This window comes from Xiphias gladius, chromosome 11, assembly GCF_016859285.1.
Source record: "Xiphias gladius isolate SHS-SW01 ecotype Sanya breed wild chromosome 11, ASM1685928v1, whole genome shotgun sequence".
In the NCBI taxonomy this organism is placed as follows: Eukaryota; Metazoa; Chordata; class Actinopteri; order Istiophoriformes; family Xiphiidae; genus Xiphias; species Xiphias gladius.
The window spans coordinates 27,598,058-27,618,483 of NC_053410.1; the positions used below are offsets into that span (position 1 = coordinate 27,598,058).

Consider the following 20,426-nt stretch of genomic DNA (forward strand, 5'->3'; position numbering starts at 1 on the left):
AAAGACATAGACTTTGACTTGCTACAAGACCTCATGGATGTTGATATTGATCCTTTAGATATTGATTTGGAAAAAGATCCACTCGCTGCCAAAGTGTTTAAGGTATGTTGATCATGTTATTCCATTCTTTTGTTTTATTTTTTCTCTTTACCCTGTCTCTGTCACTACTTGGTACCACGTTTTGTATTGCTGTAATGACTTGCGTTGAAGAATAAAGCCATTAATCATTGTAATAGAAATGAATGACCCAGAATGAAATTATAATTTAACAATTTCACAAAATAGCTGTATATTCACAAAAAAAAAGAAATAATAGTTGAAGAATAAAGTTGAAAGTTTTGAGAAAAAATTTCACTAGGATGTTGGAATAGTTAAAAATATACTTGAATTTTTACAAGAAAATTTGTTAATATTATGAGATAAAATCATAATTTCACAAGACAAAATAACAAACTTATTTTCAATAAATAAACTATTTTCATACTCCTTCGTAGTAAACACGTGCTATATATGTCAGCTTGTGTGTCACATGAAGGATGTGAATGTCGTCAAGTGATGCATGTAAAATTAAATCATTGTGTTTGTCACATTGAGTTTTCTCATGACATTCCAGTTTTTTTCTTAAAATACAAAGTATTATTTTAAAATATTCCCACTTTATTCTCGAATTTTTTTTCCCCCTGACTGTAGTGCTAATATTCTGTTGTACTACTACCTGAACTGGCCTGAATTTTTATTCGTTTGTTAACTCAAAGATTCAAACACTTAATGATAACAATTTCATAAATTCTACAGTTTATTCGTTTCATCCATTTAATATCATTATTTAAAAATGTAGTAATTAGTTACAAATAATGTACTAACTAAATAGTGCTACAGGCCTCTTGTTGTTGATGAAGTAGATACTTACATCATGACAAAGCTTTTGCAAACAAAAAAAAGCACAAAAGCGCACAAGGAGCTGTAATATGTGTTACTATGCAAAAAAGAAGCGTTTGCAAGCTGCCCAGTTTTTTTTGTTTTTGTTTTTTTTAGCTAAATCTGACGGATCAAAGAAAATAAACTTGAGAATTGTATAGATAAGGTGAAGGTAAAGTGATTTCTCTGCGTTCTTGTGGGTCCCTTTCAATTAATGTAATCATGGCGTATAGCTTAAGTTGAGCAACTAAATTGGCATTTAGGGATGTGAAAGCAAATGTAGAAATTGCTCTGCTGACATTAGAATGACTGTCATGCTTTTTACCCTCATGTTTCCCTTCCCTTCTTTCCTGTGTCCATTCTCAGCCAATAAGCAGCACCTGGTATGACTACTGGGGCGCTGATTATGGCACATACGGGTACAACCCATACATTGGAGGGGTTGGTATCCCTGTGTCCAAACCTCCAATTGCTGCTGAGAAGCCCGGGTCACAGAGTCTGTCAGTCTCCGTGTCACAGGGTGAGCAAATGCCGAATTTTGCCCAAAATATCCGTTTCTCTTGCAAGTCTTTACTTCCTTTAAATGAACGTTTTGATATCCTTCCATCTAACTGTTGACCTTTTGCCTCTGTGTTTTACAGCTCTGGATGCACGGCTAGAAGTGGGCCTTGAGCAGCAGGCTGAACTAATGCTCAAAATGATGGCAACTCTACAGGCTGACTCCATTCTACAAGCCCTCACCTCAAGCTCATCCGCAGGTAACCATACAAACACCAAATAAAGCAGGAAATTGTCATTGCTTGTCTATATGTGAGCCTAAGTACTCAAAAACCTGGAGACAAAAATATTCTTTCGAGTGTTTTAGTCTGTTTTCGAGTTTATAATGGTAGCCTATTTGTATTGTGGCTTTAATATTTGTATGCTGTCTGACTTTCAGTGAGCCATGCCTCCAATGGAACTGATGACTCCCTGCTGAGGGCTCTCCATGGAGGAGGCTCTCCTCCAGGCAGCAGCCTGATAGTCCAGCCTTCGTCCATCCCCATGCTGAGTGCCTGCTTTAACAAACTCTTCTCCATGCTGCAGGTCCACCATGTACAGGTCAGAACACTCTCTGTTTGGACCCACTAAATGGAATTACAATATAAAAATTTTTTGCATAAATATTATTATAATATGCTCAGTGGAAGCACCAAAAATATTCACTCATACAAATTCTTATCACTGTCTAATCACTGTGCAAAAAGGGTTTCATTTAACTTCTTTGGCATTGATCAACAGAAGACTGTTGTCAAAGTTAAAACAAATTTCTACAAATTAAGTACAAATGTAAAGATACCTAACTGCTGGTAGCAGTTTTTAGTGGAGGAATCTACTTGATCCTTGAAGCCATGTGGATATATCTTTTCCTATTTATTTTCTGTGCAATGTTTACAAGTTTCATGTGGACCTATTATGACCAGCAGCTTTCTTGGATTAGACTGAAGTCTACAAACTTACTCCGCCACTGCAGACATTAACATTGTTGTTTTAAAGCCACGCTTATGTAGTTTTGACTGTATGTTTGCGGTGGTTTGTTTTGGTAGATGCAGGTCTCTGCTGACTGTTTTCCTTTTGGTGAAAACAGGGCTTCTAGCTACAGTAAAGTATAATTCAGGATGTTGGTGAAAGAAAACAAGCTTCCAACTTGAAACCTTTGCAATAACACTGTAATTCAATACTGTACTTTGTTATTTCTTACAAATTTTGCAGTAAAATATGTCCTGAAGATCCTGTTACAAACTCTAAATTTAGTAATTAAAATCCATTTAATTAATCTTATAATCTGAAAAATTTTTCTATGAAAAAAAAATTTGAATAGACAGCTGGACTACTTTTCACCCGCAAATCAGCAAAAAGACACTTTGATTTGCAGGTAGTAGCTGCTGGAACAATAATCTTCACTTTTGGAAGAAAATACAAACCATATTCCACAAGCCTTTGCTCAGTGAATTCAGTTTCACTTTATTGTATGTTCATTAAATCCGCTTGTTCTGTCTAAAATCAGACTCTCTGTATACATATCTTTTATGTGTTTAGGATTTGTATTAAATATTGTGTTTTATGTGATTAGAATGACAAAAATCACCCATTGAATATACGAAAAAACTTGTGCATGAATGTAATTTTCTCCCATGGTCTGGGTCATCACAACAAACTTCTTGCTGGAGTTCCGAGAGTAAATAACTTTCACATTTACTTAGAATACCTTGTAAACTCAACTCAGTAGGTGCCATTTTATGTATGACAAGAGAACAAAGTGATTTGAAAAACTTTTGAAGCACTTTTTCTTCTCTCTCAGCTGGAGTCCCTGCTGCAGCTGTGGTTAACACTCAGTCTCAACACATGTTCTGGTAGCAGTGAAGAGAGTGGATCAGACATCTTTCTGTTTAACGCTAGCCGAGTGCCCACCATCCCACTCAATCAAGGTCAGGACTCCTCCTCATACTCTCTACTTCTATACCTGTCATGTGGAGCTGAGTTTGTTACGTTGCTTTCCATAATTTTTTTTTCTTTGTGTGTACGTGTGTGTCCAGCATCCATCAGCAGTTTCCTAACAGTGCTGGCGTGGTACCCAAACACCTCCCTGAGAACATGGTGTCTGGTGCTGCACTCTCTCACTCTTATGACTAACATGTCAGCCTGCGGTCAGTACCCCACTCTCACTGGTTTCCTTCTGTTTGTCGTCAATACCTGTGAAAAGTCGTAGAGCTCAGTCAGATAGTCACACTTTCAGTCTTCCTCTCAAAGAGACAGTTTCTCTTATGTGTGTGATTTTGTTTCATGAAAGAGTTTAGTTATGTCCACAGTGATTAACTGAATAGACAGGGGACCAGTCTGTGTCAATTCATGTGAAATAAAATGTTCATCAATATAGTTAACACAAATAAAAGGTACAGATTAGATTGATATAAAGAAATATTATAGAAATAGAAGATCTAAAATACGTGAATTATGCCATGCCAGAAATGTAGGTGCCCTGAAGTTAAGGCTGGCACATCCATTATTGTTAGGAATTTCTCTTAACTCAGCCAGTTAGGAGCTGCTTTTAGCCCTAAGACATCATGGATACAGCCCTAGAGTCATATTATTCTTTTCAAAATGTCCATGTTTACTTATAGGTTGTTTTAAAAAATAGATTTTCCTATAATACAGCTCATGAATGTTTTTCATTATTTAGTCTTTTTTTTTGGATATCAAAGCATCCTTGAATGTACCATCTGGGAGTTGATGAGCAAAATGCCCCCCTGCCCAAAAATTCATTACCACAGGAAATTAACATACAGTAACTTTGACCAGGCTAGGACAACCGTGATGAATTACCAATGTCAAGACAAGTTTTAAATCTCTGCAAGGTGATTTCCATTGTGTAAATAAAATAATTGGAAACCAAAAGCTGTATGAAAGATAGGAATTCAATCTAAACATCTAGTACTTGCCTTTGAAAGCAGTCAGCAGTGTACACAGGAAAATGTGGAAGGCAAAGGATTGGAATACTTTACAGTGTTTCTATGCAAGGATGTATAATTTGGATTTATATATAGTATGTTTTTTGCCCTTGCAATTCTCTGGTGTTCAGTGACTTGTGTCTGAACTTCCAGCTTCCAGCAATGGGATGAGCTCTCAGGAAAGCACAGCTCAGCAGATGGTGTCTGATCCCACCCTGGTTCATGTCCTGGTACGCTTCCTATCCGGCAGCAGCACCAACGGGACAAGCCAACACACCTCTCAGGTGGGACCCACTGCTACACAGGCTATGCACGAGTTTTTAAGTCGGCTGCAGGTCCACCTGTCCTCCACCTGTCCACAGATGTTCAGTGAATTCCTGCTCAAACTCATGCACATCCTTTCTACTGAGAGGTAGGCTATCGCTTCTTGGGAAATTTATTGCAATGTTGTTTGCATGTTACAAGCATAATTAGTCATTTCGACAAAAATCAACGATTTGTACTAAAAGTGGGCTTTTGGAACTAATGGTTCATCTTGTACCTTCAGGGGTCCGTTCCAGTCAGGTCAGGGTCCACTGGATGCCCAGGTGAAGCTGCTGGAGTTTACTCTAGAGCAAAACTTTGAGGTGGTGTCAGTGGCCACCATTTCCTCTGTCATTGAGTCCATCACATTCTTGGTTCACCACTACATCACCTGCTCTGATAAGGTTGTGTCCCGCAGTGGTTCAGACAGCTCTGCTGGCGCTCGGGCTTGTTTTGGTGGTCTCTTTGCCAACATCATTCGTCCAGGAGATGCAAAAGCTGTCTGTGGAGAGACCACACGCGACCAGCTGATGTTTGACCTTCTCAAGTTGGTCAATTTGCTGGTGCAGCTGCCTCTGTCCGGAGACAGAGAGTTCAGTGGACGGCTGCCACCGGCTTGCAGTGGAGCAGCTGACAGCAGCGTGTCCGATGAGGAAAAGGTCTGTGGCAGCAAAGAAAGTGTGAGTGGTGGATCTGCATCCAGTCAGGGTCCTCCTGCAGGTGTGGCCGACCTGGTGCTAGCCAATCAGCAGATAATGAGCCAGATCTTGTCAGCACTGGGCCAGTGTAACAGCAGTGCCATGGCCATGATCATAGGTAAGACAAACCCGCAGAGAATTATTACCTGACCTTGCAGGTCCTGTCAGCTCTACCAAGCATTTCAGCACCTTTGAGCACATTGTTTTGGTTTTATGGCATGCAGCTTTAGAGTTCAGGTGCATTTTGTGGAGCATTTAGCAGCTAAAGAGACAGATGCTTTTCTCAGGAGTTTTTGGAGACCTAATCAGACCTAAAAGGAAAGTAAAATATTGAACTTACATTCATCAGGTGGACAGGAAGGACTCCAAATGAATGCTAAAATAGGCAACTTTTTACTAACATGTTCGCTGGAGCAGTTTTGTAAGGTGATAATTAGGGATGCAAATTTTAAGGTTTTCCTTAATCTGTTAACAGTTTGTGAAATAAAGTGGTCTTTTTCCATAATAAAACTGTTTATCTGTGAAACCACTGATGTGACCTCTGTGTGCTGCAAAATCCGTGAAAATTAGGAATTTAAAGAACAGATTAAGATAACAAGTAACGTGACTTATAAAAAATTAAACAACACAAAATAATGACTTCATTTAAAATTGCGGAGCTTGCACGCAATCTCTTGATGTTCAAGGATTGGCCATACAAAATCCAAAGACTAAACATAGCAAACACTTCTGCACAACTTCCAGGCTTCATTGGAGAACATACGTTAGATCACACTAAACCTGCTGAGCGCAAGTAGTACTAAATTTGTAGAAATTTATTTTGACATTGACATCAGCAAACACAGTCTGACCCAGTTTTCCTTTTATCAACAGGGCTGTAGCCCTCAACAGTAAATAACCTATAATGTCACTGAGTAAACATCAAACAGGTTACCCCAATCTCCCCACAGTAGACTCCAGTTTTGCTGGTTTTATATAAAATATGCAACCTTATCTACATATGAAGATAGCGTTGTTCACTACAGCTGCTGGAAACACCTGCTCAGCAGGTACAGATGACCCAGAGATGCACAATCAGAGTGGCATTAAAAAGTTTGGGCACCCCTGGTCCAAATTTCTGTTACTGTGAATGGTCAAGTGAGTAGAAGATGAACTGACATCCAAAAGGCATAAAGTTTAAGATGAAACTTTCTTTTCAACATTAAGCAAGTTTAGTGTAAGTTTGAGAGACAAAAAGGAAAGGAGAACCATACAAAAGTTTGGGCACTTGAAGAGATTTGAGCTCTCTTTTATCAAGGTCTCAGACCTTAATTAGCTTGTTAGGGCTATGGCTTGTCCATAGTCATCATTAGGAAAGGCCAGATGATGCAAATTTCACAGCTTTCAAATACTCAGACTCCTCAAACCTTGTCCCAGCAGCCATTGGCTCCTCTAAGCAGCTCCCTAGCAATCTTGATAGGAATGGCGGAAGTCAAGTGGGGGTTTGGAAGACCAAAGAGAGACAGCTGCTCGTAGGATTACTAGAAAGGCAAATCAAAACCCCTGTTTGACTGATAGATTTAGCAGACTTTGGAGTGATGGTGCACCGTTCTACTGTGCAGCAACACCCGCACAAATATGACCTGCATGGAATAGACATCAGAAGAAAACCTTTCCTGTGTCCTCACCACAAAATTCAGCATCAAAAGTGTTCAAAGGAATATCTATACAAGCCTGATGCATTTTGGAAACATGTTCCTAAACACACCTCAATATCCACAATGGACTACATCAAGAAGCACAAGCTCTAGGTTTTGCCATGGCCCTCACAATCCCCCTGACAAACATATTAAAAAATCTGTGCATAGACCTCAAAAGAGCAGTGCATTCAATATGCCCAAGAATCTCAGAGAACTAGAAGCCTTTTGCAAGGAGGTATGGAGAAAAAATCCTTCAAACACGAACTGAAAGACTCTTAACTGGCTGCAAAAAGCGTTTACAAGCTGTGGTACTTGCCAAAGGTGATGTTATTAAGTGATGACCATGCAAGGTGGCCAAACTTTTATTTCAGGCCCTTTCCCTTTTTTGTTCTTTTCAAACTATAAAAGATAGTAATAAAAAAGTAATCTTTGCTAAAATATTAAAGAAATATGTAATCTTTAACTTTGTGCCTTTTGGAAATCAGGTGATCTTTTACTTGCTTAACGATTCACAGTAGAAGAAATTTTGTCCAGGAGCACCCAAACGTTTTCATTGCACTGACTGTCACTTCAACTTTATCCAGTCCATTTTGGCATTAGCGTGAGCTTGAAATACCTAGCTAAAATGGAAAGCCTCGAGACAACTTTTCACAACTTTGAATTTTCACAACTTAATGCTGCAGTGTTCATCAACACAACAGCCACAGTGAGCACAGAAAGCCACACTGCTGCCTATTTTTTCCTGCAAAGGCAAGGAGGTGAATTCTTTTTACAATTTGTTAGAGGCATAGGAAAATTGAAGTGCCCACACATGTTGCTAATTTTAGGAAATAATTTTCTGAAAGAGAGGATACATTTTGCCTATGCAATTTTTCCTGAACAGGAGCCACTGTGATGAAGTAATATTAATGATAAATAATGATAAATGCTAGAATGTCATAACTGTAGCACAAGTTGAGAAGAGTCAAACTTGGTAATGTAAGTTAAAGTTTGCTAACATTAGACAGCATAATCTTCTGGTTATACCAGACCAAGTGAAACTCTAGCACCACAACCCATGAGTGTACTGAATTGAGCAACAGTATGTTTTATTGCCTATGAATTAAACTTTTTGTTTTTAAAAGAACAAAATGTGTTATTCTTTCAAAACTGACATATTCCTGCTTCAATCTATGAATGACCTACAGTAAATTTAAAAGACTGAAAACTGTGGGCTAATGTGCCTCTACTACCAGGATTTAATTGGCGTTGGGGTGAGTTGATAAATAATTACTTTTAATTTGTGGGTGAATTAATCACTTATGGAACCAGTGAACAGAAAAAAAAATCCGATATCAGGGGGATAACTATTTTGAATTAAATAACTACTGCTACCAGCTGACAGTCCTTTCTGTTCCTCAGGAGCCAGTGGTCTCCACCTGACCAAACATGAGAACTTCCATGGGGGTCTTGATGCCATCTCAGTGGGTGACGGCCTTTTCACTATCCTCACCACCCTCAGTAAGAGGGCCACCTCAGTCCAGGTTATGTTACAGCCCATCCTCACATACATGGCCTGTGGTTACATGGGTAGACAGGTAAGCATCAAACTGTGGTTTTTGGGCTTTAATGATTTGATATTGAAGTAGCTCTTGAATAAATGCAACGTCATAAAATGCATAATCTTTAATATTTGTTTTTTTATTTTGAACTTTGAAGGGGTCTCTTTCCACCTGTCAGCTGTCAGAGCCTCTTCTGTGGTTCATCCTCCGTGTGTTAGACACCAGCGAGGCTCTCAAGGCCTTCCACGATATGGGTAGGTGTATACACAGCACTTTGTTGTGCTTTTTTACTCAACTGTACTTACACCAACCTTTAAAGGGTTTTTCCATTCTTGGGGGTGTAGTCACTTCGAGCCATGCCATGAACAACTGCAATCAGTTGAGCCACACTGGTGAGATGTGAGTATTTTTCGACTACACTGCACAGCAAGGTAAACTTGTTTAACTGAATGATTAATGAAGCTCTGCCTGTGATAAACACATTGCATTTCCTAAAACTTCTTCACAATAGAAGCATCTCACTGGTTCACCAGTAGAAAAATTTTAACGTCAAGTTAATACAGCTCTGATACCACTGATCATGATTAGTAAACAGTAAAAAAGTACTGAGAGCTGAACACAGAGACTTTTAAAAATAGAGCTTTCTCCCTAGTCTCCAGCACAGACACACTCGAGTTTAGCCGCCGAGGACACAGCTAAGTGGGAGGATAAGGTTTGGTTGTGGTCTGCCCTGCTACCAAGGAAAGACCACAGCAACGCAGCGGAACTATCCCTTGCTGGGAGGCTGTAGTGGAAATGCATGTTATCTAGGCTTGGCTCAGCAAAGCATGGCTAAAGTGGACCGACCCGGGCTAATGGAAAAACCCTATTAGTCCAAGCGACTAATGTTTAATTTGCTGATATATGCAGGTACACATACATAAGCATGGATTCTAGCAGTTTTTGGAAAACTTGAAATTTTAAGATACCATAACTTTCTTGACCCTAACCAGGTGGTGTACAGTTGATCTGTAACAACATGGTGACTAGCACCCGAGCTATTGTGAACACAGCACGCAGCATGGTGTCCACCATCATGAAGTTCTTGGATTCAGGCCCTGGGAAGGCAGCAGATGGCAACCTCAAAGCCAGAGTGATGACCTCAGAGCCAGACAACGCTGAGGGACTCCACAACTTTGCCCCTTTAGGTGCTTTCAGTTACTTTTAACTCAGTTACATCCTATGGGACAATATTTTTACAGTAATAGAATTTACAAACTTACATGAACTGTTTTCTAACTCTAAATGATTTTTTTGTCCTTTTAACAGGCACTATCACATCCAGCAGCCCCACAGCGCAGCCAGCAGAAGTCCTCCTTCAGGCCACACCGCCCCACCGCCGGGCCCGCTCAGCAGCCTGGTCCTACATCTTCCTGCCAGAGGAGGCCTGGTGTGACCTCACCATTCACCTTCCTGCTGCTGTGCTGCTGAAAGAGCTTCACATCCAGCCACACCTTGCTTCTCTAGCCAGTGAGTAACAGTATATATACACTACTGGTCAAAGGTTTTAAAACACCCACATTTTTTCCAGTTTTTATTGAAATTTAAGCAGTCCAAGTAAAGTGAATAACCTTAAATAGTACAAAGGTTAGCAAAAACTGCCAAAGGTAAAAAAAGAAAAAAGAAAGCTTATGCTCACCAAAAACTGAGAAATCATGTAGGTTTCATACAAAAACAGACCTTTTTCAGGGATTAAGAAATTGGTTAATAGCTTTCCTTTAGCAATGGAAGTAAATTAAGCCTTGAAAGTTCATGCAAACAATTCCTACAGGCGCCCCAACCTACTTACAAACCCTCTGTCTGTACAAAGGCAGGATTGAAACAAATTGTGTTAGTACACCCTCTGATGCGGTATTAGGACAATACTGTTCTGCAGGAAGTAGTATATTGCTATCAGGTGAGAGAAAGGCAAGTAACAGAGGATGACAGACTGGTTGGTCAGGGGTTCATCCTACAATAACATAATGACCAAAAACATTAGAGGAAAAGAGCCAGATGGTGGCTTGAAATCAAACTTCAAGTGTTTGTGTGTGTGTGTGTGTGTGTGTGTGTGTGTGTGTGTGTGTGTGTGTGTGTGTGTGTGTGTGTGTGTGTGTGTGTGTGTGTGTGTGTGTGTGTGTGTGTGTGTGTGTGTGTGTGTGTGTATTTGCGTGCGTGTATACAAACTTAAATCTCTGATTTATGAAAGCACTTTGAACCCTTATCCAGTACTTTGTAGTAGCCCCTAACTCTCTACAACCTTTACACACCTGGGTTTGGGCAGTTTATCCTCTCAACCTCCATCAGATTGTCCGTCTGTCAACTCCAACCTTCAGGTCTCTCTACAGATGCACTATGGAGTTTCAGTTTAGGCTTTGGACGGGCCACTCAAAAGCCATTCAAGGACATTCCCAAAGCCACTCCACCATCTTCCTAGCTGTATACTTGGGGTCATTGTCATGCTGAAAGGTACAGCAGGTTATTCTTCCCTCAATTCTGACCAGTCTTCCTTTCTTTGACGCTGAGTAGTACCCCCACAGCATTATGCTGCCACCACCACACTTCACCAGGCACTAATGAGTAGTGCCTTGTGTTCGCTTAACAGTGTTTGGAGTTCTGCCTAAAAGGTTCAATTTTTGTTTCATCAAAACAGAAAATATTTCTTTTCATGCTCTTGAGTACTTTAAATTCTGAAACCCCAAGTGGACTGTCATACACGTTTCAATCAAAGTGGCTTCCATCTGCCACTCTACCATAAATTACTCTTAGAAGGAGTACTGCTGAGATGGTCATCCTTCCGGCAGGTTCTCCCATCTCTGCAGAGGACTTTTGAAGCTCTCTTAGACTGACCACTGGGTTCTTGGTCATCTCCCTAGCAAAGGCTCTTCTTTCCCCATTTCTCAGTTTGAAGCGGATGGCCAACTCTAGTTCCAAGCTGTGGCCACTGTGCTCCTGGGAATATTCAAAGCTTTAGAAATGGTTTTATACCCTTGCCCTGATCTCTGCCTCACCACAATGTATTCAAGGAACTACAGAGAGTTCCTGTAGTTTGAATTGTGGGACCTTATATACACAGGGGTTGCCTTTCTAAACTATGTCCAATTAATTCAGTTTTGCCACAGGTGGGCTCCAATCAAGTTCTAGACACATGTCAAGGAAAATTAAAGTAAACAGGATGCACCTGACAATTTGGAATGCCAAGGCGAGGGTCTGAATACTTTTGTAAATGAGAGGTTTTAGTTTTTGATTTAAAATTAATTTACAAAAATTTCTAAAAACATGTTTTCACTTTGTCATTATGGGTTATTAAGTGTAGATTGATGGGCAAAAATGGCAATTTTATCTATTTAAAATTTAATGTGTAACACAATTTAGTATGCAAAAAGTGAAGAGATCTGAATATTTTCTGAAGCCACTGTATCTGGAGTTTTTTGGAAAGTGTATTTCCATTTTTGCAACCAACAAAACCTTTTCCATCTCACTTGTTTAAAAACTCTGCTGTTTTACTCTGTCCCCTTTCTTTACCAACCAGCCTGCCCATCCTCGGTCTCAGTGGAGATCAGTGCTGATGGGGTCAACATGTTGCCGCTCTCCTCGCCAGTCATCACCAGCGGTTTGACATACATAAAGATCCAGCTGGTGAAGGCAGAGGTTGCCTCCGCTGTTTGCCTGAGACTGCATCGGCCTCGTGATGCCAGCACCCTGGGTCTGTCTCAGATTAAACTCTTGGGCCTGACGGCATTTGGTAACACCTCCTCTGCAACCGTCAACAACCCCTTCTTGCCCTCTGAGGACCAGGTCTCTAAAACCAGGTATTACAAACTGAACCTGGAATTAGAGTATGTACATTTGTGTTAGATGTGGGTGTTGTTCTAACCTTTTCTTTCTTCCTGTACAGCATCGGGTGGCTGCGTCTTCTCCACCATTGCCTGACCCACGTAAGTGACTTGGAGGCCATGATGGCCAGTGCTGCAGCACCCACTGCGAACCTGCTGCAGACCTGTGCAGCACTACTCATGTCACCTTACTGTGGCATGCACTCACCCAACATTGAGGCTGTGCTGGTCAAGATCGGCCTGCAGTCTACTCGTATTGGACTCAAACTCATCGACATTCTGCTGAGGAACTGTGCTGCCTCTGGCACAGACCCTGCCAGTGAGTCACACACAGCTGCACTACTGCTGAATGTTAATAGACAGCACATCTACAGGACCTTAAATAGCATAAAAAATCTCATGTATCAAAATGTATGGCCTCAAGAAGTGTTTAGATTAGGTTGTTAGACTTTGAAAGACTTAGACAGGAGCATATTTCAGATGTTTTGCCACACTAGCTAGTATAAGTGTTTTTGTAGTGCAAGGCCCTACAAACTGTTAGAATATTTGGTAAGGCTTTATTTGCAAGTCCATCATTTCCAAAATAAATTTTGGAACTTAACTTACTTAATTGATGACATTTAATAGCCAGACGTATATCTAAATCTGGGTCTCAAAATATCCGGTTTCCGCATAGGTAATTGTATTGCGTAAAACTTAAGACCCCACCTAGTCCCCACCCTCTACCCTGAAAAAAGCACTGTCATGGGTTGGATAGTAAAACTCTGCTCATCTACAGAACAGTGTTCAAAAATTATTTAAAAAAAGCCAATACGTGTCGAAGCTAGTTCACAGTGGATCAAAAAATCATCTGGAACAAAGTTATTGTAAGTTAGCCGGCATAATAGCCATCCTTTTATGGTCTTCTGTCTTTGTAGATTTGAACAGTCCTCTGCTGTTTGGGCGACTAAACGGTCTCTCCTCAGACTCCACCATCGACATTCTGTATCAGCTCGGCACCACACAGGATTCTGGAACCAGAGACAGGTACAATAATATTCTGTTTTTACCTCAACTCAAACTGTCCTTTAGCGTCCCTCAATAAGAATAACAACCAATGAGAAAAAGTTTTCTGTCGAGGTCATATTCCAGACAGACTCATAAACTGCTAAAAGTAAAAAGTGTCCTTACGCTCTCCTTGTTATCTTTTATTGTCATGTGGTTGTGAGATGATGCAGTGTTTTCCAAAACTTGTTATGAGTTATTTATCAAAGCTTGCTCTGAATTTTAACCATCCAGGATCCAGGCTCTCCTCCAGTGGGTCCATGACTCTTCGCGAGTGGCAGCCCACAAGATGAGCAGTCCCATTGGTTACACTGGGGCCGGCGCTGGCTCTTCCTCTGCTTCATTGAGGGAGTACGGCCTCCTCATGCCTTCACCCTCCCACCTCCACTGTGTGGCAGCCATCTTGTGGCACAGCTATGAGCTCCCTGTTGACTACGACCTCCCTGCACTGCTCAACAGAGAGCTCTTTGAGTAAGTCAGTCTATTTTCCATATTACGATTATACATGCAATACATGCACATACTGTATATATACATGCAAGGAATAATTTACCAAAAAATGGGAAGTTAGTCAGTATATGTTCACCTTTGTGTTAGTTAAAAAAGAAGTGAAATGAGAGTCGCCCCTTTCAGACATGCACCTCGTAAATATGATGGCAAATTTACATGTTGGTCTTATGTCTGAATAAGTGCAATTTACGTAAAAGTCATAATGGCAATCTTACTATGTTGGTCCTAGCAAAATTTCTTTAACATTTTCAATACGACTCAAGTCTGAATAAAATGTTGTCAGATAAATGTAAACACCAGAGCAGCGTATTGTTAAATATATATCTTCTTGATATGCATAGAGTATGTCAACTTCAACCCTTTGAAGGCTAACAACATAGATTCCTGATTGATTATTGATCCCATTTATTGTCTTTCCCTCCAGGCTACTGTATAACTGGTCCATGTCATTGCCGTCCAACATTGTGTTGAAAAAGGCTGTGGACAGCCTGCTGTGCTCCATGTGTCACATCCACCCCAGCTACTTCTCCCTGCTCATGTCCTGGATGGGGATTGTCCCAGTGCCCAACGCCAGCCACTCTCAAACCCAGCACTGCCACCTCGCCATGACTGATGACGGCAAAAAGCAGCATGATGCCAACACAAATGCCTCAGGACTTACAGATGATTCCAAGCATGCAAGATCCCCCACTAATTTGTCTGAGTCCCAGTTAACCACGCTGGCAGCTGCCTCCCAGTCTCCAGGAGCTATAGAGCAGCTGTTGGACTCAGGCTTACCCTCATTGCTAGTTCGCAGCCTGGCCCAGTTTTGTGTTGGCCTCTTGGCCAGCGCTGACCTCCCTCTGCCTGCTCATGTTGAGAGAAGACACCACCATCACCACTACCACTCATCCTCACACACTCGGCCTCCTCTGGCTGCAGAGCTGGCTGCTCCAGTGCTGCGATTCCTCACTGAGGTCGGCAACAGTCATGCCATGAAAGACTGGTTAGGAGGACCAGAGGTCAACCCGCTGTGGACAGCACTGCTTTTCCTACTGTGCCACTCCAGTGCCAGTGCCAGTGCCAATGCAGGATGTCAGCCTTTGAGCTCTGGATCTGCAGCAGGTCCACCTTCATCCCAGTCTCAATATTCTGGGTCACGCTTCTCTCTGGCATCTACTGGGCAAGCTGGAGGGCTGACCACCCAGCAGAGGACGGCTCTGGAGAATGCCACTGTGGCCTTCTTTCTCCAGTGTATCTCCTGCCATCCTAACAACCAGCGGCTAATGGCGCAGGTCTGCTTTTACATGCCACTAGTTACTTTGTTTGAGACACCAGAAATTGAGTTTTGACATCTGAGACATAGATTTGCTAACTTATTTTTCAACCCAACACAGCCATAGACTATAACTATTTTAATTACGATTAGTCATGTTTGAAAATGTGCATGCTAATATCTTAATGATGTTGGAACCGTGTAAAGACCTTGGTGGTGTCAATGACAACGTTTTTTTCATTTAGATTTATTCATTAATCTCTGTATTGACTTTAAGACTGTTTTCTGGATGCAGGTTCTTTGTGAGCTCTTCCAGTCTGCGCCCCAGCGAGGCAACGTGCCAATCTCTGGAAACATCTCAGGCTTCATTCGAAGGCTTTTCCTGCAGCTCATGCTGGAGGATGAGAAGGTCACAGTCTTCTTACAGTCTCCCTGTCCGGTGTGTAACTTTCTCTGTTGTTTAATATTGGCTCCCTCTCCTTTCCAGATAAGAGAGAAAGAAATGTCTGGTTAATTGATTCTGGCTATGTACCGCCTTACAGAGCAGATAACATGGCTGTAGACTCTTAGGAGGCAAAAATACTCATACTACAGTTAGGTCCATAAGTATTTGGACAGTTACACAATTTTCACAATTTTACCTTTTTTAAACCACCAGGATAGATTTGAAACAAAGTCATCAACATGTGATTGAAGTGTAGACTTTCAGCTTTAATTCAGGGGGTTTAAGAAAAATATTGCAACAACATTGAGGAATCAGACATTTTTTTTTACATAGTCCCTCATTTTCAGAGGCTCAAAAGTAATTTCACAGTTGACAATTGATCAGTTTCAAGGCCAGGTATGGCCCGTCCCCTCATTATTTCATGACAGATTAAGCAGATGAAAGGTTGAATTTGAAAAAGTGTTGAAATCCGTCCCCCACACCTCTCCAACAGTGGATTAGGAGAGTTTGTGTCTAATGATTTCTGCAACATTCCAAAACTAGTGAGTCGACATCCACACCCACTTGCTGTGATTGGCCAGCTGTGTGGAGGTAGAAGTTTAAGTTTAGTTGCGCTGTACACCCTTAAACGTTATTTGAAGTATATGTTTACACTAAAAGTCTATATTCCTGTCATTTACACATCACTACAGTGATGGTTTGTTTGGTTCTGAGTGCTTCCAAAACATGGGTAACCTGTAAGTCTATACTGTGCCTGAACACCTCCTGTGTAGACACACATGGAGCAATGGAGCTGCTGCTGCTCCTCTGCTAACGTGCTCCTCATACTGCGCCTTCTGTGTAGACATGCTATAAATCCTGTTTTTTTTTCTGTTATGAACCCATTTATAAGAGTTGCATGAACCAGTCAGTTTGCTTGAGGTTTTGCTTGAGCTTCTCTCCCTTAGTGTATTCCGACTTTCTGACTGTTTCGTCATGGCATCATTTAAAGAGAAATAACTTAATCTACTATTGACTTTGCACTATTACTGTCTTGAATGGTGCGACCAGTTATAGTGCTCCCACCCCTGTTCAAACTGAGGTTCATTTGAAGTACATGTAGCTGGTGCAACTGGCTGCGGGTTTATAGATTAGAGCTAGGGCTTAACATGCTTTATGTTTGATCAGATATAAAATGATCTAAGATATTACACAGCTCCCTCCCAGCCAGGCTGCATCCCCGACAGACAGCAGCTCCCCTCTTCCCGCGCTAATAAAATTCAATTAAATTCAATTTTATTTATATAGTGCCAAATTATAACAGAGGTTATCTCAGGGCACTTTTCATGTAGAGCAGGCCTAGACCATACTCTCTTTATAGTTATATTTACAAAGACACAACATTCCCACATGAGCAAGCACTTGGCAACAGCGGCACGGAAAAACTCAGTTTTGCTCCCAAATGCCCGGATGTTGTAAACCAGCAAGGTGGAAAGTGAGACAGATGACCTCTCATAAAACCACCTTTGTCTGGCAGTATTTTGATATAGAAAAGGAAAATAAGGTTGAATGTAGGCTGTGTCAGAATAAACTGGCATATAACCACTCTACTAGAGCGATGCTTAACCACATTCAGTAAAGGCATGTGGACGTTAATCTCCATGGAAAGAATGCTGCTGGTGGTAGCACTGCTAATGTTAGCCACACTCAGCAAACTAATATGACATCGTTTACCTGCAGACGCTGTGATCCTGCTCAATTCCTGATTAAACTATGCTCAGTTATGACTGTTTTCTGAGTGTTTTTTTACTTTTAGACTAGTCGACTAGTCTAAATTTAAAATACCACGTAATCAACAGAGAAATTACTCGTTAGGAACATCCCTATTTGTTATATTGCACTGCTTGATATGGAAACAATGTAATATGTCAGCAGTGTGATTTTATTTTTTTTAACTTTTTTAATAATAATAACAGTAAGATTTATGAAAATATATGAGTGCCCACCATGTTGTTAAAACAGCACAAACTGGTGGTTTGGCACCAGGTGTAAATGACCGATGTAGTATTCAGCTGGGACCACAAGGGGACAGTGCAGCAATATGAAGCAGAGGCCTCCTTTCCCATCACAATGATCCCCTTAGACTGATGCTAACCATGACATTTTATATAGATATTTATTGTGCGGAGAGGTTGTATCCTTTTAGTTTTTTTAATCTGATCACATTGCCATACATTAATGCTCCCCAGAGGACAAGATAGATAAGTACAATATGTTTTAGTGGCTCTAGGGATGTCAATGTCAGTCTCATGTTCGGTTGGTCTGGCAGTCCACCACTATGGTCTGAACAGAAATAACTCGGTTATTGGATTGATTGCCATGAAACTTTGTATGGCCATTTATGATCCCCAGATGATGAATTCTTATGACTTCGGCGATCCCCTTACTTTTACTTACTTACATTTTTAGTGCTGAGTGATACGACTCCACAACTATTGGATGAAATGCCATGAAATTTGGTTCAGACATTCATTTTCTTCCCATGATAATTTTCAGTAACTTTAGTGATCCTTGGACTTTTCATCTCACACCATCATCAGGTCAAAATTTCAGTTTGTCCAGTACTTTGTTTTATGACCACATACCTGAAAAATGACCACATACCATCATCATGGACATTTTAGCAGTCTAACACACTAAACTAAGTAGGTGAAGGTGGTAAACATTATACCTTCTAAACAGATGCAAGTTAGTATTTAGCTAAAAAGCACCACTGTGCCCAAGTACAGCCTCACAGAGCCATCAGCATGGCTTTAGATTCCAAGTCTTGTCAAAGTAGAATTTCAGTTTATTAAAACTTGGATTTTTATTCGGTTTTGGCCATCTTTCTAAAATTTTACTCACAAAATTATTTGGAAGACAAAAATGATGAACAGTGAAATTATTACCCAGAATGTCCATTGTAAATTTCCATTGACACTCTTTAGTATGCAAACACACAGGCACCTACAGTTCCAGGTCCATAAGTAACTGTACAGTGACACAATTTTTGAAATTTTACCTCTGTACACAATGCACAATGAATTTGAAACAAAGCGGTCAAGATATGATTGAAGTGCAAACTTTCAGCTTTAATTTAAGGTATTAACAAATATATGACATTAACCGTTTAGGAATTACAGCCATTTTTTAATTCATAGTCTCTCATTTTCAGAGGCTCAAAAGTAATAAGACAAACCAACATAATTATAAATATAAAGATTATTTTTAATACTTGGATGAAAATCCTTTGCAGTCAATGACTGCCTTTAAGTTTGGAACCCATAGACATCACCAAATGCTGAGTCTTCTCCCGTGAGATGCTTTGCCTGGCCTTTACTGCAGCTGCCTTCAGTGGGTGCTTGTTTATGGGTCTTTTTGCCTTCAGTTTTGTCTGAAAAGCATGCTCAGTTGGATTTCTTTGCCTTCAGAAACTCTTGGGTTGCTTTCGCAGTATGTTTTGGGTCAAGCACCATCTTATCAGTTTAGCAGCTTTTGGCTGAATCTGAGCAGATAGTATAGCCCTATACACTTTATAATTCATCCTGCTACTTATATCAGGAGTCACATCATCAATAAACAGTTCCATTGGCAGCCATACATGCTCATGACATAACACTTCCTCCACTGTGTTTAACAGATGATGTGGTTTGCTTTGGATCATAGGTTTTTTCAGCCTAATGATGGTATCCTTCACTTGAATCAACACCTCTTTGGACCACAAATTGAGAGTTCCCATGAACAGCAACCAAAAAGCAAATTCAATATTTGGAATCAACTCCAGACCTTTTATGTGCTTAATTTGTCCAGAAATAACGACGGAATTGGCCACGCCTGTCCATGCTACTGATCATTTGTCAATTTTCCAATTACTTCTGATCCTCAGAAAATGAGGTACTGTTTAAAAAAAAAAAAAAAAAAGTCTAATTCGTAAATGGTTATTGCAATATTTTTGTTAAGCCCCTCAGAATTCAAGCTGAAAGTCTACACTTCAATCACATCTTGATGGCTTTGCTTCATATCAATTGTGGTGGTGTACATAGGCAAAATTACAAAAATTTTGTCACTGTCCAAATACTTATGGACCTAAGTGTACATGCTAAAAGTTCCAGGATCCTGCAGGTATTCCTGACAAAGGGTATTTGATTTTGCAGCGATTTCCAAGGAAATACCAGGATCTCCATTCCCAGTATTCAGCCCTAATCTTAACATCGGAATACTTGTGTTTGTACCCCTGCTAGACCTTCTTATATTAGCTTAACGTGGACCAGTAGATTGAAGTTGGATTCCCTAATATCCCAGTGGTATATAGTATACAGAGCACAGGTGTGTGGCCAAAAAGTAGTTAGTTTGAAAAGAGTGAAATAAGGCCTTCTAATGTAAGAAACCAAGGCTTATCCACCTCAATGGACTGCCCAAGTAGAAACTATGTATGGGAAACGCTGGAAGTAACGAAAGACAGAAGAGAGATTGTGGAGGAGGAGGAGGAGGAAGGAATGAACAACACAGTGGCTTCTGAGTCTCAGTTAAGATATGTACTAGCATTAAATTCTTGTAAAGCCTTTCAAAAACAATTCACTGGTCCATATTTGCTTTAAAAAAAAAAAAAAAGACTAATATAGATCCCATATATTGATAAAATTGTTTTATCCTCAGTACTTTTTAGTTACTGAAAT

At 40.5% G+C, this 20,426-nt stretch overlaps 1 protein-coding gene across 1 annotated transcript in view; it reads left to right on the forward strand.

Moving 5' to 3' along the window:
• Positions 1-20,426, forward strand: part of birc6 (baculoviral IAP repeat containing 6) — a 164,381-nt gene that overhangs the window by 66,054 nt on the left and 77,901 nt on the right. The window contains exons 33-50 of the mRNA XM_040139786.1: positions 1-102; positions 1,285-1,438; positions 1,560-1,676; positions 1,856-2,016; positions 3,257-3,383; positions 3,492-3,602; positions 4,557-4,815; positions 4,951-5,522; positions 8,485-8,660; positions 8,782-8,878; positions 9,617-9,811; positions 9,933-10,133; positions 12,175-12,454; positions 12,541-12,797; positions 13,396-13,504; positions 13,757-13,993; positions 14,457-15,306; positions 15,583-15,726. The exon at positions 1-102 is cut by the window's left edge and continues 32 nt beyond it. Of these exons, the coding sequence (XP_039995720.1) occupies positions 1-102; positions 1,285-1,438; positions 1,560-1,676; positions 1,856-2,016; positions 3,257-3,383; positions 3,492-3,602; positions 4,557-4,815; positions 4,951-5,522; positions 8,485-8,660; positions 8,782-8,878; positions 9,617-9,811; positions 9,933-10,133; positions 12,175-12,454; positions 12,541-12,797; positions 13,396-13,504; positions 13,757-13,993; positions 14,457-15,306; positions 15,583-15,726 (4,149 nt within the window). The remainder of the gene's footprint in view (positions 103-1,284; positions 1,439-1,559; positions 1,677-1,855; positions 2,017-3,256; positions 3,384-3,491; positions 3,603-4,556; positions 4,816-4,950; positions 5,523-8,484; positions 8,661-8,781; positions 8,879-9,616; positions 9,812-9,932; positions 10,134-12,174; positions 12,455-12,540; positions 12,798-13,395; positions 13,505-13,756; positions 13,994-14,456; positions 15,307-15,582; positions 15,727-20,426) is intronic.